The 17,352-nt window shown below is 41.7% G+C and overlaps 1 protein-coding gene across 3 annotated transcripts in view; it reads left to right on the top strand.

Moving 5' to 3' along the window:
• cacna1fb (calcium channel, voltage-dependent, L type, alpha 1F subunit) overlaps positions 1 to 17,352 on the top strand; it is a 40,790-nt gene that overhangs the window by 4,463 nt on the left and 18,975 nt on the right. For all 3 annotated transcript variants that reach the window (XM_067528187.1, XM_067528188.1, XM_067528189.1), the window contains exons 2-22: positions 321 to 580; positions 741 to 841; positions 1,301 to 1,406; positions 2,709 to 2,848; positions 4,907 to 5,058; positions 5,147 to 5,299; positions 5,595 to 5,791; positions 5,895 to 5,998; positions 6,095 to 6,246; positions 6,925 to 6,999; positions 8,613 to 8,694; positions 8,786 to 8,812; positions 8,890 to 9,050; positions 10,123 to 10,348; positions 11,131 to 11,338; positions 11,580 to 11,700; positions 13,699 to 13,774; positions 13,882 to 13,960; positions 14,158 to 14,218; positions 15,012 to 15,114; positions 15,448 to 15,577. In XM_067528187.1, the coding sequence (XP_067384288.1) occupies positions 321 to 580; positions 741 to 841; positions 1,301 to 1,406; positions 2,709 to 2,848; positions 4,907 to 5,058; positions 5,147 to 5,299; positions 5,595 to 5,791; positions 5,895 to 5,998; positions 6,095 to 6,246; positions 6,925 to 6,999; positions 8,613 to 8,694; positions 8,786 to 8,812; positions 8,890 to 9,050; positions 10,123 to 10,348; positions 11,131 to 11,338; positions 11,580 to 11,700; positions 13,699 to 13,774; positions 13,882 to 13,960; positions 14,158 to 14,218; positions 15,012 to 15,114; positions 15,448 to 15,577 (2,714 nt within the window). The remainder of the gene's footprint in view (positions 1 to 320; positions 581 to 740; positions 842 to 1,300; positions 1,407 to 2,708; positions 2,849 to 4,906; positions 5,059 to 5,146; positions 5,300 to 5,594; positions 5,792 to 5,894; positions 5,999 to 6,094; positions 6,247 to 6,924; positions 7,000 to 8,612; positions 8,695 to 8,785; positions 8,813 to 8,889; positions 9,051 to 10,122; positions 10,349 to 11,130; positions 11,339 to 11,579; positions 11,701 to 13,698; positions 13,775 to 13,881; positions 13,961 to 14,157; positions 14,219 to 15,011; positions 15,115 to 15,447; positions 15,578 to 17,352) is intronic.

Consider the following 17,352-nt stretch of genomic DNA (forward strand, 5'->3'; position numbering starts at 1 on the left):
CAGATATCTGCTAAACACACATTAGCGTACAATGTGGGGAATATTGCATGAGCACAACCCTTTGGCCCATCCTGACTCATTCTTAATCACAATGTATTGGTTCTATGGGTCAGGACTTATTCACTTGCTGGACTTTCAGACCTTGATATTTAGGGCAAAACATTATATGACTCATTAACATATTTTACATAACACTGGTCCACCACCTGTTCCTCTGTTAGCTGCAGGAGTCCGATGACAATAGATTAACTATGCTGTATGTTGTTGTGTCTTTTGTGTTTTATTTCAGTGACTCACATGTTTATTCTCTGTGTCTCCAGGTTGTGGTCGTAATGGCTACGCCAAAGCAGTGAATGGGGAGAATGGAGCAAGGGAGGGGCAGGAAGAGGAAGAGGGGGGAGAGGGGGATGGAGGAGAAGGAGGTGGAGAAGGAGGGGGCGAGGAGAAGGAGGGAGAGTGGGACAAAGACCTTGACAAAGAAGATGAAGGAGGTGTGAGGATGACGAGAACTGACACACTTCACTCGACTACAAGTTCAACTGGAACACAACGGAGGAGAGGACAACATTCTAAGAAACAGGTGAGACAACACGTTCAGAAAACAACATGCTCTAAATACTTTAGTAAATTTACATTAAGCAGTTGGAAAAGCAGCAACCAGAGCAGCCGATGTGTCTGAAATGTGTGATGTTTGGAATGATGATGATGATGTTGACGATGATGTCACCTCTCCTCCTCAGGTGCAGGGCACTAATCAGGTCCAGCGAGCGCCTCGAGCTTTGTTCTGTCTGAAACTCAACAATCCAATCAGACGAGCCGCCCTGCACATTGTCGAGTGGAAGTATCCTTTACTCTGACCAATCAGCTGTGGGCTTTACACCAGTTTACCTGCAGAGCCCAGAAAATGTCATGGGGAGGAAAAGACTTTAAACATTTAAAGTCACAAATCATTGAAATCTATACACACTCACACACACACACTTAACTTACTGTGAGATTCTGCATGACAAAGATACTCCATATTACTGTAAAACGGGGCTAAAAAACTTTGAATGAATATTGGGATAAATGTGTGTATCCATGATCACGTGCAAACAGGGACTGTTCACAGTACAACATCAAACTTAATAGTGTTTAATGTAACACAAACTGCATCCATTTACATCCAACACAGCATCACAGCTGTATACAACCGAATGATAACAGAATAGAAATTCTACAAACTATATTTATTTCACTATTTGACCTCTCAGTACTAAAATGGACATTTAATTCTCAGTTTCTTTAACAAGTGTCTCAGACCCTTTGACATCTTCATCCTCTTAGCAATCTTTGCCAACTGTGTCGCCCTGGGAGTTTCCAAACCATTTCCTGAGGACGACTCCAACTCCACTAACCACGACCTGGTCAGACACACAAACACACAGTTAAACAAATGTCAGCTGACTGAGGGAAAGTGCATTAGACAGTGGAAACAGGTGTGTTAACAGTGTGTGTGATGGACTCAGGTGGCGTTAACGTCCAGCCTCAGGTCATGTGTGTTCGATGTTCCACCACATCGTGCTCTCAGCCTGCAGACGTGTGCGGCTTGTTTTCTCCTGTTTCCAGTCTTTGATGAAATGTGTTCATCATTGAGCTCTTTGTGGACTTTCTGCTCTATTTTCAGAGGTGACATTCAGTCCTCACAATTAGTCCTCACATTTATGTACATGAGGGTGCAAAGTATTGGAATATTATAAGCCTTTTCTCTGGTTCTCAGAGAAAGATCAACGTCTGCTTTAATGTAACAAGGGGTTCATTTATTTTAAAGAAAACCTTAACCAACGTGCATTGTTGCCTAAACCACACATGGTTTTGACGCCCCACCCCCACCCCTTGACTCAGTTTCTGTTATTAGTACCGTATTTGTGTAGCGTTGTGTTCCCTTGAAACACAATACAGTGTGTAGTTGTGTTTGCAGCTGTGGCCTATAGAAGCAGAAATTGTAGTTTATGATGTGAAGCTAAACAAACTGTGTGGGTCTGCTGTGTGGGTCAAAAGTTGCAGGAAAGCCCAGTAAATGATTGACAGGCCTGTGATCAGAATTTCTGCTGTGGTGGGTCCCCTCTCTCTCTCTCTCTCTCTCTCTCTCTCTCTCTCTATGTCTCTATGTCTCTCTCTATGTCTTCTCTTGGTCTCTCGACCTTAGTAGAGTCACATGGTGTTAAAGACAGAGCTCACCGTTTCGCACTGTTGCTATTTTGACTCTCACACTATCTGGTGATTGAATGCAGAGTGTTTGTTAACGCTTTAATTTATTAATGATGATGTAACAATGCTTTTATTTTCCCTCTATGGTCCTAAACACACTGCGCTGCTGAATGAGACCGACCTGATTTAGCTTAGCAGAACTGCTCAGCTGAACTTTGGAAGGTTTTGCAGAGAATGGGGTCTGAACATGGCAGCCATCATTTCTAACAGCGCAGCTTCATTTCAGGTCACTGAGACCTGTTGTTATGCATCTACTGCAGAAGCACCTCAACATTGTTTTTTAACACCAGAACCTGTAAAGTCCTGTTAGCGTCCATACACACTGAATAACCCTGTAAGCTGGAGGCAGCATCATGCAAACATTGAAATATCCAGAGAATAAGAACACAGGGAAAGTATCCTGTGAGTGTTCTGTGTGTTCTGTGCTTTACATGGTACGTGTTGTCTGTATGTCTCAGGAACAAGTCGAGTACGTCTTCCTCATCATCTTCACTGTTGAGACCTTCCTGAAGATCCTGGCCTATGGTCTGGTCATGCACCCCAGCTCCTACATCCGCAACGGCTGGAATCTGCTGGACTTCGTCATAGTCATTGTCGGGTGAGAAAACACAGGAACTGTGGGTTGGCTGCTTCAGTTCTTTTCAGACATTGAATGTATTACATTCTAGCTTGCTTCTTAGAGAACACTTCTCCTAAGATGCTACAGGTTCATCTTTTTAGAAGAACTTATTCATTAGATGTGTGTTTTTTGTGCCAACGCTGGTTGTGTCTTCAGATTTCTCCTTAGCTATTGGATCAGTATTTGAATGGTAAAAGTTTTAACAGTGGTTCTCTTTAAATGTTAGAATAGGTCTTTAGATTTTTTTTCTTCAGATGTTTTTAGTCAATTTTTTTGTTTGTCTTAAACTTGCTTTTCAAAAACATTGGCTTTGCTCCATCTTTAAATGTTGCTTTTTGTTTTTACACAATGTTTTTCTGCTGCTGTTCTCTGTGACATTGGTTAGGTTTTTAATGGTTGGATCTTTTTTATCTGGGTCCATGTCTAGTTCTAGTTGTAGTTCTAGTTCTAATTCTACTTTAAGATATCAGTCTGTTCTTCAATGGTTTTGTTTGCTGTGGTTCTGTCAGTAAATCAGCCACTGATCTCTGGAGATATTCTATAATAAGATGTTATTTCTTAATATTCAATGTTACTGTTGTAAAATTATTTAATGTTGGTTCCTTTCTTATCGTTGTAGTGTTGTTGCCTGTGTGTGGGTTGATGCAACAAATGTGATGTGACTGCATTAAACTCTGCAGCTCATGCCGAGTGGCCAGTGGAGCAACCAACCCTGCAGCGATGCCACAGTTTCCCTCATTTTGGTGTTTCTGTTTTGAGTCTTTGTGACAATCGACTAGGATCGCCACGTTCTAACTAAACTCTGCTCTGAAAAATACATCCAGCCTCCTACGACAAATTGTAACTGTCCTGGCAGAGTCCTCAGACTGAGGATGCCTTGCTGCAGAGCTGCAGGGCTGAAGTCTATAAATGCAAGATGCAGTTCTTCCTCCTCTTTTCATAACCACTGTTGTATGTACAAAACTTGGGAGTGTTGTTTGTTATTTTAATAATGGTCAGAGCTTCGTCAGAGTCTCTGCAGAAAAAAAAAGACTCTGCCCAGGCTGAAATGAGCGGTGGCAAGTCTGCTGTATTCTTAAAATTGCTGGGTGTTCTAGTGTCACCTGCTGAGGTCAGAGACAGTCCGGCAGGTACGGAGCTTCGCCCCTGGCGGTGGTTTTGTGTCCTCGCTGCAGGACAGTGATGTGACTCTATGTGCTTGGGGCGATGATGATGAAGCATGTTTTCATGCTGCCTGAGGATGCTCTGTTCCACATTACACTCAGAGATAAGTCAGAAATAAGCATGCTGGATGTAGAACACTGCGGATTTCTTTCAGGACTGGTTTTATAAATGTGTCCCTGGAAATGAAAGCATTATAAAACACAATAGCCTCTTAGAACTTGATTTCCATAGTGTCTTTATTGTAATCAATAAATGATTATGTATTGGTAGATTTTTAATCCAGGTGCCCTCTTAATCCAGGGGGCACTGATTTGGCAAAATGTATTTTATGTTTTTTTTTTTGTCTTAATGTTACTCCGGACTCAACGACATCCGGACTAGCATGTTTCACCTGATAATTCACCACCTTATGCATTTGATACCTAGCTGTAAACCACTCTGTTATTGTCCTATTTTTTTGTTTTTCCAAGGTTAGAAAGTGAAAATGTCCAAGCATGAGTATCCAGGCTGTCTCTCTCTTCTCGTTCTTTTCCAGGTGTGGTGGAGAGGGTGGTGGTACCTGGAATATGCTCATTGCAGTTCCTGTTTATGTTTCTGTCGTTTCCCTCTTGTTGCACTTCTGTTCTTTAAACTCTCCACTCACCCAAACCTGTCGAGGCAGATGGCCACCCACCCTGAGCCTGCTTCTTTCTGAGGTTTCTGCCATTAGAGGGAGTTTTTCATCTCCACTCAAGTGGGATTTATTGTGTTTTTACTATATTTCAGTAAGGTTTTGACCTTACTGTGTAACCTTTCAACGTGTGTCTGCTGTTTAGATCAGATAAGTCCCCTCATCTTCATCTTCTGTTTCTTTTTCTGTTATTGTTTCTGCAGGTTATTTAGCGTTGTCTTAGAGACACTGACTCATAAATCTGGTGAACAGGTGACCACTCACCACATGCCGGGAAAACCTGGAGGTCTGGACGTCAAAGCTCTGAGGGCCTTTAGAGTCCTGAGGCCCCTCAGATTGGTTTCTGGAGTCCCCAGTGAGTTTGCTAGACTGGACAGAGTCTCTGTGTGTGTGTGGTGTGTGGTTGTAATGTATATATGGTCACCTTTGTGTTTGTCTGTCAGGTCTGCAGATTGTGTTGAACTCCATCATGAAGGCAATGGTTCCTCTGCTCCACATCGCTCTGCTGGTTCTCTTTGTCATCATCATCTATGCCATCATCGGTCTGGAGCTCTTTATCGGACGCATGCACAAGACCTGTTACTACATAGGAGCAGGTACCAAGGAACAATATCCAAGACCCCAAGTTCTTGCATTAGATTTTGGTAGAGTAGATACAAGTCAATGTTTAGTTTCTTTATGTGATTCGATTTGAACAACACCTTCACCTTCATTGTTCCTAAAAAATACTAAATATGCTAAAGTTTCAAAGTTGACTATTGAAAAGTTAAATGATCAAAATACAAACAAAAAGGTTTAAAAGATCAGTCGGTAACCATAGAGCAATAATCTACTTAAATTGATGAAGAAATCCTTTAAGAAATATTTGATGCATTGTTTCCTATTTACCAGATAATTATGTGGAGGACGACCCAGTTCCATGTGCATATGCCGGTCACGGTCGTCAGTGCACTGTAAACGGCTCAGAGTGTCGGGGGAAGTGGGATGGTCCAAACGGAGGAATCACCAACTTTGACAACTTCTTCTTTGCCATGTTGACCGTGTTCCAGTGCATCACCATGGAGGGATGGACAGATGTTCTGTACTGGGTATAATAAAATGGAACAGTTCAAGAACAAATAACATTTACCTGCCTTCCTTAGTTTCTGTACTTATTGTCAAGATGAGTCATGGCTTTCTCTCTGTGTACAGATGAATGATGCCATTGGGTTCGAGCTGCCTTGGGTTTATTTTGTCAGTCTGGTGATATTTGGCTCTTTCTTTGTTCTCAACCTGGTTCTGGGCGTCCTCAGCGGGTACATAAAAACTTAATTCCAAGAGACATAAATTACACGTCTGTACAGATTTGTATGTGAACTAGGTGTCATTTGAATGTTGTGTGAATGTTACAGAGAGTTCAGTAAAGAGAGAGAGAAGGCAAAGGCTCGGGGAGATTTCCAGAAACTGAGGGAGAAGCAGCAGATGGAGGAGGACTTGTGTGGGTACATGGACTGGATCACTCAGGCTGAGGATATGGACGAACTGGATGAGGACGGGAACCCACGTAAGATAGACACAGCGTGTGTTATTGGTGTCTGTTGAGTGTTCAGGGTTTTTCATGTTTTCATGAGATGAGTTGCTTCAGTTCTGCACAAATGTATTAGCAGTCTATAAAAAACTCAAAGACAACAAGTTAATGGACATAATGAAGTCAGTTAGACAAAATTAGTCCACCAGTAAAGTTAATGAGGCAGAAAAGATGAAGAGCCTCAGAGCAGGTCTCTACAGCAGCACACATTAGCATTCAGAAAGTGTCTCCCTTGTTTGATCAGGGTTTCACATGTAAATGGTCTGTATTTAAACAGCACTTTTCTACCTTAGTGGTGCCCAAAACACTTTACACTGCTTACTACACTTATTATTCACACTCACACACTGATGGGAGAGCTCTCTTTTACAGCTGGCCTATACTCACCGGGAGGAAATAAGTTGGGGTTCAGTGTCTTGCTCAGGGACTCTTCAACTTGTAGCCATGAGAACCAGGAGTCAAACCACTGACCCTGTGGGTAGTTGTCTACCCACTGAGCTACAGCTCCCCAAAAGCAGATGCTCAGGGCTGCTGAAAGATTGATGTGCTTAGTGTTGGGGTTTTGTGGTTCTGATAATGCAGTGAATGTTGTACTTGTCCTCTGTTTCTGTACTTTTTAATAGTTCTCATGTGTCTCTTCTCCCTGTGTCTCAGGTCTGCATCTGGGTGACTTGTCCGATAAGAAGAGAGGGAAGTTCGGATGGTTCAGTCACTCCAATGAAACACATGGTGACACACTTTTCCATCTTTGTCAGCTCATTGTGTATCATCACTCACATACACCGACATGTGCAGCAGCTCTTTCAGTCTAAATGTAGAAAGATTCACGGTGTTCTGTCAAATATCTGGGTCTCTGTCTGAGCTCATATTTATCTGACCTTGTTACTAATCAGGAGATTTTACACTGTGTCAGATCAGCTCAGTGTGGATTTACTGCCACTGAGTTTAGATTTAAACCACAGAAAACATTTGCATTTATTGTGATCTGATCATCATGTGGGTCACATCTGCAGACAAAGTCAATGTGCTGGGAAACAGAATCTAAGGGAGAACCTGAGACATTTAGTAAAAAGCAACCATGTGTGTTTGCTGAAAACTCCACATCCAGAGTATACAGGTTTTCAAGTCCTCAGCAGGATGAAGAAAAAAAACCCAGGATGAATGAATGACGAAAAAGAAATGTTGGTGGGTTTCTTTTTAAGGTAAAACTGCAAAGGAAACACACTGACACTGACATAGAGCTGCTGTACTGGGATGCATTAGATTGTACAGGTGTACCTAATAACTTGGCTAGTGTAGGTGTAATGTTACCTTTATAATATCCCAGATAACCCCATAATGGGACATCTTTGCAAATTTATTAAAAATAAAAAACAAACACATAAGAATTCATGGCCTTTGCTTAATACTTTGTTGAGGCACCTTTAGCAACAACTACAGCAAAGTTGCACAAACAAAGTCTTTTTGAGTATGATGCTAAAAGGTTGACACCTATTTTTGGGCAGTTTCTCCCGTTCTTCTTTGCAGTACCTCTCAATCTCATCAGGTTGGTACACAGCCACTTTCAGATCTCTCCAGAGATGTTCAATGGCTGGGCTACTCAAGGACATCTACAGAGTTGTCCCGTAGCCACTCCTTTGTTATCTTGGCTGTGGGCTTAGAGTAAATGTCCTATTGAAAGTTGAACCATTGCCCCTGTCTGAGGTCCAGAGGTCTCTCTGAAACAGGTTTTCAACAAAGTATTAAGAATACTTGTACTGAATTCTTATCTGCATGTGATGTTTCATTTTTTTTTTTTATAAATTTGCAAAGGTTTTAAACAAACTTCCTTTCGTATTGTGATGTTTGGGTATTGTTTGTACCATTTTGAGGAAAATAACCACAAATGTGGTCTCAAAATGCCTATACATCAAAAAGCCCTACAAACTGTTCAGGTTGTAAAGCAGCAAAACCCAAATTCTGATGCTCCCTGAGCTACTTCAGGTCTGGAGGGATGTTTTTATGTGGTTCCTGTTTACACCACATGGAAACCATTCATTCTTCAAACATCACAATCCCCTGAACTCCTTTTAAAGTTTATCACACATCTAAACAGCTCTCATTGACTGGACCACAGGGTTGTTGACTCCAAACAGGATTGGCTAAGGGGTTCTCACACATACTTTACGTACAGGAAATATAGGTCTTCCTAAATGGTTCACTTGCTTCCCCCCTCCCCCCCCCATCAGTGTAAAGAAAGCGTAAATATAAAATTAATTCAGTGGTTAAAACGTACGAAGTCAGAGGCTTGTGTTTTCACCTGTCAACTTAGAAAGTCTTATTTCTGTGTCTCCATGTCCCAGCGAGTCTTCCCGCCAGCGAAACCGCATCTGAAAACACTGAAAACATTGATGAGGAACACGCCAACTGTTGCCAGGCCTGCTGGTACACACACACACACACACACACACACACACACACACACACACTTTATCTGATTCTCTGTGTGAACTTATGTGAGTCTCTTTGGTTTCAGCGCACAGATCATGAAGATCAGCTGCTGGTGAGTTCACTGACCCTCAGACAGCCAGTAAATAAGTAGTTTGCGGTCATAATCCTCTCTCTCTGCCCCTTGGTCAGTCGGATGCTGCGCCGCTGGAATCGAGTCTGTCGTAGAAACTGCCGCACTGCTGTAAAATCTGTGACCTTTTATTGGCTCGTTCTGCTGCTCGTTTTCCTCAACACCTCCCTCAGCGCCTCCGAACACTACAACCAACCTGACTGGCTCACACAAGTTCAGGGTAAACGCTTCTTGTTCATCAATTTGATGATGTGGTTAGTTGGAATCTTACTCTGATGTTCTAATTACATCAGCTCATCTCTTTACCTCACGTCTCTAAGCACTTAGACAAATAAAACATAATAAAGTCAAATATGATAAAACTTAATCAAATCCAGGACCAGAAGAAGCTCTAAACCAAACTAGAACAAGTTTCATACAAGCAGAAAATATAACAACTGTCACACTAATGTGTATATTTAACTTAGTAGGACCCAAAAGAGGAGAAGGGAGGTTTGAAGATGAATGAGGGTTTATCAACAAAAAATGCAAACAACTGAAAATCACTCCACAAGAAGGGCAGGAAAACAAAGTAATAACTAAACAAAGAGAAACAGAACATGAACTTAAACATGGTGGAGGGAGAAGATAACCTAAATTATAACAGTGCTGGGGAATTAAGAGAAATAACTAAGTAACTGAGGGGAAGGAAACAGGGAAAAACATAAAACGCAGATGTGACAGAAGGGGGTAAATACATAACCAAACAAGCAGGGATTACAAAGGACAAAACCAAAACCCTGAAACAGAAAGAAACAGGAAACAAAACCTCAGACCAAAATGTAAGTGAAGATCTTGGTTACTTGGTGATCAGGCAGAGCAGTGAGGGAGAACACACAACAGAGAGAGCTATGTCTAAAAGCATTGACTGTCCATAGAAATGTTCAGGGAGAAGGAAAGGAGAGACAATCTGGCAGGGAACAGTGGGGAGATCTGGGTATAAATACAGGGGGGCACAGGTGAAAACAATCAGGGCAAACAAGGAGAAAGCTAAAGAAACTAACCAGGAAATGGTACTGAGGGATTACACAATAAAAGCCAGGGGCAGGAACTAAAGAAAATCTGTCAGAAAGTCCAAGTACCGGGACTGTGACAACAACAAATTAATCACGACATATCTGCATGTGCAGTAAACAGCATATAGTATTTTACCCCAACCAGTGTAAATATGTACATGAGCAGAAACTGTGCAGTATTTGGATTATTTAAACTCAACACAGTAAAAACTGAAGAAACAACCTGTTTCTCTGCAGACATTGCCAACAAGGTGCTGCTCTCTCTTTTCACGGTGGAGATGTTGTTGAAGATGTATAGTTTGGGTCTGGCTCATTACTTTGTGGCCTTCTTTAACCGCTTCGACTGTTTTGTGGTGTGTGGGGGCATCGTGGAGACCATCCTGGTGGAGCTGGACATCATGCCTCCTCTTGGAATCTCAGTGCTGCGCTGCGTCCGGCTGCTACGGATCTTCAAGGTGACGCGGTGAGAAAACACAGGTTTTATTAATTACACACAGTGAACACAGTGAACTAGGTACCTGGAATATCCAATACCTGGATAGTGAACAATCCAGGTATTAAACATTACAAATAAAAACTAGAAAAAGCAAAGATGAAAAAAGTGAACTGTTTTTGCTGAGATAGCTGAAACAGCCTTAGCTTTAAAAACTTCAGAGGCAATTATGTAATGTCATTGATGATGTCTATGATCTCATTGTATTTTGAAAGTATAAACATCTTACAAAGTAAAAAAGACAATTAAAAAGCAGTATACAAGCATATGTATACAATAATAATTATTATAAAGATTAGGATATCATTAGCATTCAAAATCCAAGTATATCAAGTCGTGTGAAAGACAAACCACATGCCCCAAGACATGGATACTAAACAAAAAAATGACAGTATGACTGGGTCCAAGGGACACAGGAGACACAAATCATCCAGCTCTGCCATTTCTTTGATGAATGCAGCTGGATATGAAATGAGGTAAAAACACTAAAAGCAGATTGATAGAACAAAATGCCCCATCAGTTCTTAACAGGTGAGTTTTGAGTTTTTGAACATGGACAACTTAGTACAGTTACAAATGTGTATTAAGAGACGGTTCCAGGTGAGAAAGGTAGGGGTCATCTGACAAACTGCTGTTTTCTATCCTTAACACAAAGTCATGGCTCTGAACTAAAGTTAGACATACTTTGATGTGAGCCATGTTCATAGTTTCCTGCCCATAACTGAGTCATCATCATCTCTGTCACTTCTCAGCCATTGGACGGCTCTGTCCAACCTGGTGGCTTCCCTCCTGAACTCCATGAAGTCTATCGCCTCTCTGCTTCTCCTCCTCTTCCTCTTTCTCATCATCTTTGCTCTGCTCGGCATGCAGTTGTTTGGAGGAAAGTTTAACTTTGACGAAACGCAGACCAAACGCAGCACCTTTGATTCATTCCCTCAGGCTCTGCTCACCTGCTTCCAGGTAACACAGTAAGCCCCTGGTCACTTGGTAACATTGTCCTTGTGTCTTTGCCTGCACAGATTTCACATGTCTACAGACATGAATTCTGTTCGTAACAATGCACATCTGACAGTGGTGAAGTTCTGTCACTATAATTGACTTCAGTCCAGACTTAGAGAGAACCAGCATCTATTTTTCAAGATATTAACAACCCAATATACATACGGAACAGTAATGAAAATGATGTTGATGGTGTGTTCAGATCCTGACAGGTGAGGACTGGAACGTGGTCATGTATGATGGGATCATGGCGTATGGAGGCCCCGTGTTTCCAGGGATGATTGTCTGCATTTACTTTGTCATACTTTTCATCTGTGGTAACTGTATCCTTCAAACAGAATCGGACAGATTCAAACACTGCCCTATGTTGGTCTGTCTACACCTTCACTAGCTTCTCTCCATTGGCTTCCTATAAAATCTAGAATAGAATTTAAAACAGTGCTTCTTACAAATAAAGTTCCAAACTCCATATTATTCAAAGCTCCATCATATATAGAAGACCTCATAGCACCATATTATCCCAGTAGACCACTTCGATCTCAGAATGCAGGCCTATTTTGGTTCCCAGAATTTCCAAATGTAGAATGGGAGGCAGAGCCCTTAGCTACGAAGCTCTCTCCTGTGGAACCAGCTCTCAGTTCAGATTTTGGAAGCAGACACTGTAAAGTGCTAGTTTTAGGGTTGGACACAATAAGGTGCTTGACAACTTCTCAATTCTAATAATGTTTATTATAGAATGTTATTGTTGGCAAAGCAGGATGATGATGTGGGAAGTCCTCTGACTCGCTAGATTGCGCTGATCTCAGTCTATGAGGGAGGAGACACAGATGAGTACTTAGCACTGACTTGTGGGATGTCGAGTCTAAACAAGACTTACTAGAGTGCTTGAGGGGACGAGCTGAAGGAAGGTAGGGATCTTACGGGGTTAGAGTGGAATATGGTCCTGGCAGTGTGGATAGATCTGTAGATGTGACAGGAATGAATGTCTTGAAGAAAGGGTAGGGGAACGATGGGGGAAGGGTCCACTGGGTAAGATGTAGTGGTCTGGGTCCATGATGCAGAGATCAGGTCTGGTAGTGAGTGCATGGAACGTAGCTGTGGTGGATCTCCAATCCCTGATGTGAAAAGAACTCCAAAATCCTCTTAGTGACACAATATCAAACTCCATCCAAGAGCAATCACTTAATTCCAGAATTGTCTGAGCTTCACACGCAGGTAATCACATGGATTAGCAAATACATATGCATTACGTGAATCAAAGCATCAGCATAGCATGGAAAGCATTCTCCTTACAATGACATGGGTACAAGGGTCCGTGATGATCTTGATTCCTTATGGGCATTTAGCAGTACTCATAATCCTTAGCGCAATTTGTATAGTCTGCAACAGAGAGAGTCAATGGGGAGCAGGTACTCACGAAACCAGAGCGGCAGGCAGGGTCAGGTCAACAAATATAGCGTGGTCCGAACTGTGGATAGTAACGATGAACTCTGATGAAGGCTGAAAAGTCGCGCTGACAAAGCAGACAATCTGTCAGCTTGGGTGAGGGGAACTGAGGAGGTGTATAAGCAGACTGCTGAGAGCAGGTGAAACTGATTACCGGTGATTAGAAAAGCGGATAAAATGTGACGGGACCAGGAAACAGGAAGTGGCTGCAAATAAAAGTCATAAGGGAGGAAGTGAAGTTGGGGATCCTGACAGACACTGCTTTTAAGTCAACACTTTAATAAAGGTTATAGTAGTTATAGTCATGCTGCTATAGGCTGCTGTGGGAACCCAACCCCCAATGCACTGAGCTCCTTTCCTCTTCTTTTCTCTTCTTCACTGTATCACATTAAATCTTTGTATACTTTCTCTTGTAGTTGTCTTTGTCCTTCTCTGTCTCCCTCTCTCTGTCCCTTTCTGCAGGTGTCCCCGGCTTTGGAGCTTTGTGTTTTCCAGTGTGCAGCTACTGGTCCTACCAACCTGCCTGATGTTTTGTTGTTGCTTTTCATTGCTCTTTTCTTTTCTCTCTTCACTTTCCACTCACACCAACGGGTCAAGGCAGATGGCCGCCCACCCTGAGCCTGGTTCTACTGGAGGTTTCTCCTGGTAAAGGGAGTTGCCTATAGATGCTCAAGTCTCTAGATGACTTTGCTGTGAATTGGTGCAATATAAAGAAAGTTAAAATGGAATTGTACCTCAGCTGTGGCCTTTGAGCAGTGAAACTGAGGTTCCTGGTTTCAGCAAAGACACTTTTCATGTTGTATCATTTGCATGAGTTTGAACTCTGGAACATTTGGGCGTGTAAAATGTGGCTGGGTGTCCTTAGCATGTGTCAGACATCCTGCTGAACGTCTTCTTGGCCATTGCTGTGGACAACCTGGCCGGAGGAGACGGAGACGACAAGAAGAAGGAGTGAGTGCAGGAGGGCCTGTTGGAAGGAGATAAAATGGGGCGAATGTTTGATGTGGTCAAAGGAGGAGAAGAACTTTCCTTTAAACTGCATTTTGTTGTTTCTGCAGTAAGAAGAAGGAGGAAGCAGAGGAGGAGATGGAGGAGGAGGAGGAGGAGGAGGAGGAGGAGGCTGAAGGAGAAGTCAAGGTGAACATGAGTCAGTGCATCAAAGAAATGTTTTAAGTTTTATGTTTTAAGATGATTTAAGTACAACTTGCTGATAAACCTGTATGTTTATGACTCTGAAAGCATCTTTACAGAGTATTTTTACGTTCGTTAATGAGAACTTAACAGTTCCTTGGCTCTAAAAACTTCCACCCCTGCACTACTGTTTGTCTCTGCAGGTGGATGTTGATGAAGACACAGAGTACGAGGACGAAGAGGAGCTTCCCGAAGGAGACGATGGTGAGAAAATATTACAATCAAAAATTAAAATCTGAATTTTGACTAGGAAGTTGCTGCTGTAGTGTGAAGGTTGTAGTCAGCATGTCTTGATACCGATACCAGTATAAGCTTTTGGATCTGATACTGCCTTGGTGTACTCATACTCATTAACCTCACATTAGATTAGCAGGAAATTGGAGGTGGAACAATGTGTGTGGTTTGAAGGTCAAGTCAAGTCAAGTCAAGTGGCTTTTATTGTCATTTCTACTATACACAGTGGTACACAGTACAAAGTGGAAACAAGATAACGTTCCTCCAGAATCTAGGTCCTACAAAACAACACAAGCTATGTAAAGACTCACAAGGTGTTTTATAAAACTGAAGCAGACTGCAAACTCTGCTCTGCTGGCGTTTGAAGATCCAGTTACTGACAGTCAGTCTCATAAAGATAATTTTAAACATGTTTAATATTTACAAAAGATTGAGATGTACAGTAACAACAGCTTTACCTGAACTTTTTTGAACTTCTTCATCTTCATCCAGGATCTCACCTCAAACCTGTGCTTTGTTCCTCTTCTTTATTTTGTTTCTTTAAAACATGGTCACCACCATATTAGTTTTGGCAGAAGAACACACGAAAATATCAAAGAAGTAGTCACAAAAGTGGAATTGGGACATCCTTAGTTGCAATACATATTACATAGAAAAAACAAATGCTTTGATCAGTTGTTTTGTTTTTTTTGTTTTTTTTGTTGTTGTTGTGAACACTGATCATTAATGTTCTGATTCTGTTGGATCGGATTTTTCCTGTCAGATGGAGGAGTCCAGTTAAAGATGGCTGATCTTGCTCCTCCCAAAGAGAAGGTTCTTCCAATCCCAGAGGGCAGTGCATTCTTCTGCCTCAGCAAAACAAACCCGTAAGTCTTTCCAACAGAATTGTAACATGTTGGATGGTCCAGAAACATTTATAGGACAAATGTCACAAATTGCAGTTATTTTATTGTATACCATGTTTGTACCATTTAACTGGGTTTTAGTCACACAGCCTTTTCTCCTTCGGGTTCATTTCCTCACTGTAATTTTCCCTCTGAACTGAGCAGAAACTGATCAAACTAGATGCTTAGTGGTATTTTGATGATTACAACACTGTGTTTTATTTGGACAAGAATCAGACTGTTTTAGGAAGCATGGAAGATCTGATCTCACCTTTAATGTGTAATGAACAATGCTCTCTCTCTTCCTGCCTGCAGTGTCCGTGTGGCCTGTCACACTCTGATCCACCACCACATCTTCACCAACCTCATCCTCGTCTTCATCATTCTCAGCAGCTGCTCACTGGCTGCTGAGGATCCAATCAGAACCCACTCCTTCAGGAACAATGTGAGTCTCAAAATCACAAGCTCAAGCCAGATTGTAGAAATCAGCATGGTAACACTGGGGAACTTCAGATGAGCAACTCCCTGATGGTGAACCTGTCATTAACTGGACCAAGAAGTCTGGTTACACATCGAGCACCTAATATCACCAAGCTGGTTATCAGGTGGTTTTCCTCAGGCTACAAATTAATTTGTGTGAAAGAAGTGAAGTTGTGTCAACCATAAATGCAGTATTTTATAAAACAGTGCTACCAACAATGCTTATCTGCTGGGTGAACTGTGAGCAACATGTTTACTGGAGTGAAGTTGTGCAAAAAGCTACAGAAACACAAGTTCCAGTTATCGTCATATTGTCAGAAGAATAAAAGCTTTAAAGACGCTTTGATGTCACATTGTCATAAACTCTCTGTTTTAAATCATTACAGCATACATGACCTTGGTGAGCTAACCTGGTTAAAAGTGAACCACCTAGGTGGTACCAGGAAACCTGAGTTATGGCGACAGCGAGTTGGTTTTGTGTATGTAACCATACCTGCTGTGCTATTAAATAATCAGAATAAAGGTTCTAGTAAACTGCAAATTAATAAAACATGACATTGTTAGTCACAATAATTTGGACCTAATGAATCAAAACAGCTACAAGTGAATGTATTTTACTAACTACAGTGTAGTATTGTAGCTAAGCTAACAAAGACGGGCTAACGTGTACCCAGGCGCTGTGGTCGACACCAAGTGTGCGGCTCAGCAGAATTAGGTCTGTGACTCCTGGGTTAAAGAAGGTAACACACAAAAAGAAAATTACCAGTTTTTATTAGTGGAAATTACCAGTGGAAACTGACTGTGCTCACTGTACAGTTCACTCTATTAGTCTATTGAAATACAGTTTATTATTTCCAAAAAGGTTTTTAAATGTGAGTTTAAAATGTGGTACACTATTTGGAGCATGTTCTCCAATCATAAAGAAATTCTAGATCTGCCCCTGTTTGATCTGGAATTGTCGATCTCAATGGGGATCTGTTTGTCTTGAGATTGTTTTGATATGGGCTCATTGAAAATTGTTAAAATAACCGAAGACTGTGCTACCTCTGTTAAAGATGGTGAATATACAACACATGGTAAAAAACCCTTCTCTTAACATCTAAGGAGACTTTCATGGAATTTCCTAACATTGTTTCTGCACTGCACCACATTCAAAGGACAGAGCAATTCAGTTAAAGTACAATGTGGAACAGAATTAGTTTTCTTCTGTATATTTATAGTATTCAATTCAATTCAATGTTATTTATATAGCGCCAATTCACAAGTCATCTCAAGGCACTTTACAGAATAAAGTCAAGACTATAAAGATGTATAGAGAGAACCCAACAATTCCCCTTTGAACAAGCCCTAGGCAACAGTGGAGAGGAAAACTCCCTTTAACAGAAGAAACCTCCAGCAGAACCAGGCTCAGGGTGGGCAGCCATCTCCCTTGACCGGTTGGGGTGAGTGAAGAGTGAAGAGAGAAAAGAAATAAAAAGAGCAACAAAAAGCAACAACAAAACATCGGGCGGGTTTGTAGGACCTGTAGCTGCACATTGGAAAACACACAACTCCAAAGCAGGGGACACCTGCAGAAAGGGAAAGAAAGAGGGAGACGGAGAAGGAGAAAGAGAACTACAGGAGAAAGTGGACACAAAGTTAAGAGAGGAGCTTGATAGCTAAAGGCTCTGCCTCCCATTCTACCTTTGGAAATTCTGGGAATCACAAGTAGGCCTGCATTCTGAGATCGAAGTGGTCTAC

Source organism: Channa argus, chromosome 13, assembly GCF_033026475.1.
Source record: "Channa argus isolate prfri chromosome 13, Channa argus male v1.0, whole genome shotgun sequence".
Lineage (NCBI taxonomy): Eukaryota > Metazoa > Chordata > Actinopteri > Anabantiformes > Channidae > Channa > Channa argus.